An 8,091-nucleotide genomic window follows, 5' to 3' on the forward strand; every position below is an offset into this window, starting at 1 on the left:
AAAATGTGGGAGAGAGGTTCTGGAAGCAAAATTTAGGCTCTTAGGTAGAAAGCTGAAATCCAGATCCTCCAGAGTAGCATTTTCTGAAATGCTACCTGTGCCACGCGCAGGGCCCAAGAGACAGGCAGAGCTCCAGAGTCTCAATGCGTGGATGAGACGATGGTGCAGGGAGGAGGGCTTTAGATTTGTTAGGAACTGGGCAACATTCTGGGGAAGGGGGAGCCTATTCCGAAAGGATGGGCTCCATCTTAACCAGAGTGGGACCAGGCTGCTGGCATCGGCGTTTAAGAAGGAGATAGAGCAGCTTTTAAACTAGAAATGGGGGGAAGGCCGACAGTCGCTCAAAAGAGCATGGTTCGGGATAAGGTATCCTTCAAAGATATCACCATAACAGGGAAGATAGAGTATCCTGATAGTGAGGTTGCAAAAGAGATTGTAGTAGATCGGGTATCTTTAAATAACAATAAAAATCAGACAAAAGATTGCCAATTAATACTGTCAAGTACTAAGCATGATGTACTTAGGAACAACAAACATAGTTTGAAATGTCTATATGCGAATGCCAGGAGCCTAAGAAATAAGATGGGGGAGTTAGAATATATTGCACTAAATGAAAAATTAGATATAATAGGCATCTCTGAGACCTGGTGGAAGGAGGATAACCAGTGGGACACTGTCATACCGGGGTACAAATTATATCGTAGTGATAGGGTGAATCGGATTGGTGGAGGGGTAGCATTGTATATTAACGAGAGCCTTGAATCAAATAGATTGAAAATTCTGCAGGAAGCAAAACACTCCTTGGAATCACTGTGGATTGAAATTCCATGTGCAAAGGGGAAAAGGATAGTGATAGGAGTGTACTACCGTCCGCCTGGCCAGGACGAACAGACGGATGCGGAAATGTTAAAGGAAATCAGGGACGCAAACAAACTGGGCAACACAATAATAATGGGGGATTTCAATTACCCGCATATAGACTGGGGTAATGTAACATCTGTACACGCAAGGGACATAAGATTTCTTGATGAAATCAAGGACAGCTTCATGGAACAGCTAGTTCAGGAGCCGACAAGAGAAGGAAAAATACTAGACTTAGTCCTTAGTGGTGCTCATGATCTAGTGCAGGGGGGTAACGATACGAGGGCCGCTTGATAACAGTGATCATAATATGATCGGTTTTGATATTGGCATTGAAGGAAGTGAAACTAGGAAATCAAGTACGCTAGCGTTTAACTATAGAAAAGGTGATTACGACAAAATGAGAAAAATGGTGAAAAAAAAGACTGAAAGGAGCAGCTCGCAGAGTAAAAAACTTGCATCAGGCGTGGATGCTGTTTAAAAACGCCATCCTGGAGGTTCAGGACAAATATATTCCACGTATTAGAAAAAAGGGAAAAAAGACTAAACGTCAGCCGGCGTGGCTAAACAGTAAGATAAAGGAAATCATTAGAGCCAAAAAACAATCCTTCAGAAAGTGGAGAAGAGAACCAACTGAAAGTAACAGGACAGATCATAAGGAATGCCAAGCCAAATGCAAAGCGGAGATAAGGAGGGCAAAAAAGGACTTTGAGAAGAAATTAGCGTTGGAAGCAAAAATACATAGTAAAAACTTTTTTAGATACATTAAAAGCAGGAAACCGGCCAAAGAGTCGGTTGGGCCGCTGGACGAAAATGGTGTTAAAGGGGCGATCAAGGAGGACAAAGCCGTAGCGGAGAAATTAAACGAATTCTTTGCTTCGGTCTTCACCGAGGAGGATTTGGGGGGGACACCGGTGCCGGAAAGAATATTTGAAGCGGGGGAATCGGAGAAACTAAACAAATTCTCTGTAACCTTGGAGGATGTAATGGGTCAGTTCAGCAAGCTGAAGAGTAGTAAATCACCGGGACCTGATGGTATTCATCCCAGAGTATTAATAGAACTAAAAAATGAACTTGCGGAGCTACTGTTAGAAATATGCAATCTGTCCCTAAAATCGAGTGTAATACCGGAAGACTGGAGGGTAGCCAATGTTACTCCGATTTTTAAGAAGGGTTCCAGAGGAGATCCGGGAAATTATAGACCGGTGAGTCTGACGTCGGTGCCGGGCAAGATGGTGGAGGCTATTATTAAGAATAAAATTGCAGAGCATATACAAAAACATGGACTGATGAGACAAAGTCAGCACGGATTTAGTGAAGGGAAGTCTTGCCTCACCAATCTAATGCATTTTTTTGAGGGGGTAATCAAACATGTGGACAATGGGGAGCCGGTTGATATTGTATATCTGGACTTTCAGAAGGCGTTTGACAAAGTGCCGCACGAAAGACTCCTGAAGAAATTGCAGAGTCATGGAATCGGAGGTAGGGTATTATTATGGATTAAGAACTGGTTGAAAGATAGGAAGCAGAGAGTAGGATTGCGTGGCCAGTATTCTCAGTGGAGGAGGGTAGTTAGTGGGGTCCCGCAGGGGTCTGTGCTGGGTCCGTTGCTTTTTAATGTATTTATAAATGACCTAGAGATGGGAATAACTAGTGAGGTAATTAAATTCGCCGATGACACAAAATTATTCAGGGTCGTCAAGTCGCAGGAGGAATGTGAACGATTACAGGAGGACCTTGCGAGACTGGGAGAATGGGCGTGCAAGTGGCAGATGAAGTTCAATGTTGACAAGTGCAAAGTGATGCATGTGGGTAAGAGGAACCCGAATTATAGCTACGTCTTGCAAGGTTCCGCGTTAGGAGTTACGGATCAAGAAAGGGATCTGGGTGTCGTCGTCGATGATACGCTGAAACCTTCTGCTCAGTGTGCTGCTGCGGCTAGGAAAGCGAATAGAATGTTGGGTGTTATTAAGAAGGGTATGGAGTCCAGGTGTGCGGATGTTATAATGCCGTTGTATCGCTCCATGGTGCGACCGCACCTGGAGTATTGTGTTCAGTACTGGTCTCCGTATCTCAAAAAAGATATAGTAGAATTGGAAAAGGTACAGCGAAGGGCGACGAAAATGATAGTGGGGATGGGACGACTTTCCTATGAAGAGAGGCTGAGAAGGCTAGGGCTTTTCAGCTTGGAGAAGAGACGGCTGAGGGGAGATATGATAGAAGTGTATAAAATAATGAGTGGAATGGATCGGGTGGATGTGAAGCGACTGTTCACGCTATCCAAAAATACTAGGACTAGAGGGCATGAGTTGAAGCTACAGTGTGGTAAATTTAAAACGAATCGGAGAAAATTTTTCTTCACCCAACGTGTAATTAGACTCTGGAATTCATTTCCGGAGAACGTGGTACGGGCGGTTAGCTTGACGGAGTTTAAAAAGGGGTTAGATAGATTCCTAAAGGACAAGTCCATAGACCGCTATTAAATGGACTGGAAAAATTCCTCATTTTTAGGTACAACTTGTCTGGAATGTTTTTACGTTTGGGGAGCGTGCCAGGTGCCCTTGACCTGGATTGGCCACTGTCGGTGACAGGATGCTGGGCTAGATGGACCTTTGGTCTTTCCCAGTATGGCACTACTTATGTACTTATGTACTTAGGTTCGCAGCAGTCAGCAGGTATTAGCCCGACATCTGTTCAGAATACTAGGCCACACGGCCTCAACAGTGCATGTCACACCCTTGGCATGTCTCCATTTCAGGAGAGCCCAGTGAACCCTAGCTTCTCAATGGCATCAGGCTACTGGGAACCTGTCAGTAAGTCGAGTGGAATGGGTGGAGGTGAATCACTTGTTTACGATTCAAAAATGCTAGGACTGGGGGGTATAAAATGAAGCTACTGTGTAGTACATATAAAACAAACCACAGAAAACATTTCTTCACTCAATGCATGATTAAACATTGGGATTTGTTGCCAGAGAATGTGGTGAAAAGTTACTTTAGCAGGGTTTAAAAAAGGTTTAATTTCCTGAAAGAAGGTCCATAAGCCATTATTAAGATGGACTTGGGAAAAATCTAGTGCTTATTTCTAGGATAAGCAGCATAAAATGTATTGTAGTCTTTTGGGATTTTGCCCGATACTTGTGACATGCGTTGGCCACTGTTGGAAACTGGGCTTGATGGACCTTCCGTCTGTGGTCTGTCCCAGTATGGGAACACATGTTATGTTTATATGAAGGTTTGGGACCACATCTTGATAGGTGGGGGAAGGGTGGACCCTGAGTAATAAAACAGCAGGGACTCTTGCCTCTGAGAGTTGCTGGAACAGCTTTAGCTGCAAGAGACATTTTGAATTGTTTTGTTGCTTCGAGAAATATAACAAAAAAAGTACAAGAATTTCTAACCTGCAGAAACTGATAATCAAGTATGTCCAAGGCATAGTATCAAGGAAGAAGTAAAATAAATTAACCAGACGGAGCAGCGAGGAGAGTTTTCTCCTGACACCTGGGAACTGGCCCCTGCTGCATGTAGCTTTCTATGTGAGTGCTGCAGCAGTGGCCTTTAGGGACAGTGTGTACAACCTCAAACACATCCCCAGATATTAGAATTCTCCTAAATGAAATTCGATACATACCATTAATTTCATCCTGGGACAGAAATTTTGCCTGTAGGATAAAAAGACAGCCGTTTTTAGTGCCAAGCTCCGAGCAGGTGTGTAGAATGCCGATTTAGGTTGTATTTACTCACCATAGCTCTTGTTCTTACACTACCTGGTTTCTGTGTGCTAAAGTCCAGCAGGGACTGTAATAAATAGCCTGTTGTCATGGATGTAAGGCCTCAGTCAGAGAGGGTTGGGTTCCAGCAGCTGTTCGGGGATTGGGCACAGCACTGAGATGCAAAGCCTGCGTCCCAGCTAACATCCACCACAGCACTGCTTCCCTGAGGGACTTCCACCCTGGTCATTGCCTCTCGCTGAGAAGCAAGGAGCACTGAGCCATCTGGGCCTGTTGAGTCCCTCTCCACACAGCTGGCACGTGCTTGGAAATCAACACTCACTGTGTCTTAGCCAAAATTACCAGAAAGTCATGGATTTTTTTTTTTTAATAAAACAGGGACAAAAAGAAAGAAAAACTAATATATTGTGACATATTCTTACACTCAATATTTATGTAATGAGTAACTAAATCAATCAGGACTCATAAGAACATAAGAGTAGCCTTACTGGGTCAAACTAATGGTCCATCTAGCCCAGAATCCTGTTTCCAACAGTGGCCAAGCCAGGTCACAAATACCTGGCAGAAACCCAAATAGTAGCAACATTCTCTGCTACCAATACCTGAGAAAAGGAGATGGAGGGCTGAAAACAAACAAACAAAAAAACACACTTCTTTAGTCACTGAAATGAAGAGTTGTTCGTTGCATCAGAAGTTCCGCAATTAATCTCTAATGATAGCAAGTTAATACCTCTCCCTGCTGAAGCCCTATGTTGGAGTAAAACCACCGGCCAGGTGGACTGTGGGGAACTATTAGAGTGTGGATTGTAAAACTATCCCATACGGTATTGTAGTGAATACTTTTGAAATACTGCGTCTTTATTTTGGCTGAAGGCGCACTATGGCATGACACTGTTCAAATTCACTATTTCAGCACTTAAAGGTATATAGTCGCTGTATCGGAGGAGGAGGAGAGGTTAAGACGGCTAGGACTCTTTAGCCTGGACAGAAAGCGGCTGAGAGGTGATATGATAGAGGTCTACAAAATAATGAGCGGGATAGAGCGGACAGATGTGAAGCGTTTGTTTACGCTTTCTAACAATAATAGAACTAGGGGACACAAGATGAAATTAGAATGTGGTAGGTTTAAAAGAAATTGGAGAAAGTTTTTCTTTACTCAGCGCGTAGTTAGACTCTGGAATTCATTGCCGGAGAAGGTAGTGACGGCAGCTGGCTTTGCTGAGTTTAAAGGGGGTCTGGACAGATTCCTGAAGGAAAAGTCCATTGATCGTTATTAAATTCTGGGTTTTTGCCAGGTTCTTGGGGCCTGGATTGGCCGCTGTTGGAGACAGAGTGCTGGGCTTGATGGACCTTTGGTCTTTTCCCAGCGTGGCAGTGCTTATGTACTCGTACAGTGCTGACATAAAACTGATAGAAATTGGGTATAAATGACTATAGAAGTCAAACGAGAGAGGAAGAGGCTACGAACAGGAAAGCTTATAAGCCTAAAGCTGTGGCCAAGGCTTTGAAGTCTTTTTATTTTTCAGCCTCTATATCCTTTTTCCTCATTTGCATCATATTTTGATCAGGACCTGACCGATTTAGTTATTCATTAATAAATATTGAGTTTAAGAGTATGTCACAATCTATAGTTTATTTTTTTTGTTTCAGAAATTGTGGCTTAAATAGTGCATGATACCATTTTTTGTACTTTATTAAGCAGAAATACATATATCTTCTAGCACTTTTCAGCATGATCCTATTGAAAGGAACCTGAATATAATAAAATGTGCCGCTGGGTCAGACCAAGCTCCATCAAGCCCAGCATCCTGGCCACTATCAAGTACGTGGCAGATCCTAAAAAGTACATCAACTTCTCATAGCTTTTTTCTAAGCATAAGCAATGGCTTTCCTAAGTCTGTGTACCTAATAATATTTCATGGACATTTCTACAGGAATTGTCCAAACAGGGCTGGCTTAAGCATTGGACCAGGTGAGGCAGTGGCCCTGGCGATTAAGGCCACCAAAATACCCAGCCTCTGACCTCACCTGGTCTAAAGGTGAAGCCTTTTCTCCCCCCCCCCCCCCCCCCACCAGTCCGGGCTCTCCCCTTTTCTCCCCCCCCCCCTCCATGCACCAGCACTGCTCCCTCTCCTCTCTTACTCCCCTGTGGTCCTGTAAAATTTACTCTGGTTGCTTCAGCCAGCCCTGGGTCTTTTCTCAGCTGCATCCCGGCGCCCACAGGAAATTGCATCAGAAAAGGTAGAATGAGGCAGAGGGAAGACCCAGGGGCTGGCCAAAGACAGCCTGCCATATTGTTACTGCTGCTAGCCAATGCAAACTTTATAAAACCACGGGGGAATGAGAGGAGAAGAGCAGTGCCAGCCTGTGGGGAGGGGGGGGGGGGAAAGGGGCACTGCCAAAGCAATTTGGCTCAGGGTATCACTAGCCCTTGAGCCGGATGTGTGTTCAAATCTCTATTGAACCCCACTACTACTACTAAACATTTCTAAAGCACTACAGGGTTACGCAGCGCTGTACAGTTTAACAAAGAAGGACAGTCCCTGCTCAAAGGAGCTTACAATCTAAAGGACGAAATGTCAAGTTGGGGCAGTTGAGATGTCTTGAATAGAGGTATGGTGGTTAGGTGCCAAAGGTGACATTGAAGAGGTGGGCTTTGAGTAAGGATTTGAAGATGGGCAGGGAGGGGGCCTGGCAAATGGGCTCAGGGAGTTTATTCCAAGCATGGGGTGAGGCGAGGCAGGAAGGGCGGAGCCTGGAGTTGGCGGTGGTGGAGAAGGGTACTGAGAGGAGGGATTTGTCTTGAGAGTGGAGGTTACGGGTAGGAGCGTAAGGGGAGATGAGGGTAGAGAGGTAATGAGGGGCTGAGATTGAGTGCATTTGTAGGTTAGTAGGAGAAGCTTGAACTGTATGCCATTAATCCTTCAGGAACAGAATCCACAACTCTAGGTCTCTAGGCTACGGTGATTCAGTGGTTTTCTTCATTTGTTTCAGAACTTTCTTTTTCTGTTTCCCTTAAAGGATCAAAATCCTCTTTATTCATTAAATTGCAGAGTGCCACAGGGATCTGTTCTTTCACCGTTGCTCTTTGACATATTTTTAAGCCCACTTTCATTCAAGGTACTGGAACTAGCTTCTTTTTCTACGCAGACAATATTTTGCTCAACTTTTATAGTGATTCTTCTTGTTCAGATTTGTCATCTCTTCGCTCTTGCCTTGATTCAGCTGCTGACTGGTTAGGTGCTCGTGCGCAAGGAGTCCCGAAATTGGCAGCTGGAGGCACACTACTGACTTCCGGGTTACTGCAGCAGCGCGAGGAGGAAGGGAGCGGCTCAACAGGGAATTTCTTTGGCTGGCAGGGCTTTGGCATCCTCACCAGCCAGGGGGATAGACAATCCACCTAGCTGGATGATGAACAACAAAATCCCACCGATACAATACACAAAGAAAAGTGGGAAGTGGACCAGTGATTCCATAGACCAGGGCAACTGCCCCAGTCT

The 8,091-nt window shown here is 44.6% G+C and overlaps 1 protein-coding gene across 2 annotated transcripts in view; it reads right to left on the minus strand.

Moving 5' to 3' along the window:
• The window catches only part of CALML4 (calmodulin like 4), a 37,024-nt gene extending 32,339 nt beyond the window's left edge, over window positions 1-4,685 (minus strand). For both annotated transcript variants that reach the window (XM_030190467.1, XM_030190468.1), the window contains exons 1-2: window positions 4,605-4,685; window positions 4,492-4,522 (exon numbers count right to left, since the gene is read on the minus strand). In XM_030190467.1, the coding sequence (XP_030046327.1) occupies window positions 4,492-4,522; window positions 4,605-4,682 (109 nt within the window). In that variant the 5' untranslated portion in view covers window positions 4,683-4,685. The remainder of the gene's footprint in view (window positions 1-4,491; window positions 4,523-4,604) is intronic.
• Between the last annotated feature and the right edge of the window lie 3,406 nt (window positions 4,686-8,091).

The sequence above is a fragment of the Microcaecilia unicolor genome, chromosome 1 (assembly GCF_901765095.1).
Source record: "Microcaecilia unicolor chromosome 1, aMicUni1.1, whole genome shotgun sequence".
NCBI lineage: Eukaryota > Metazoa > Chordata > Amphibia > Gymnophiona > Siphonopidae > Microcaecilia > Microcaecilia unicolor.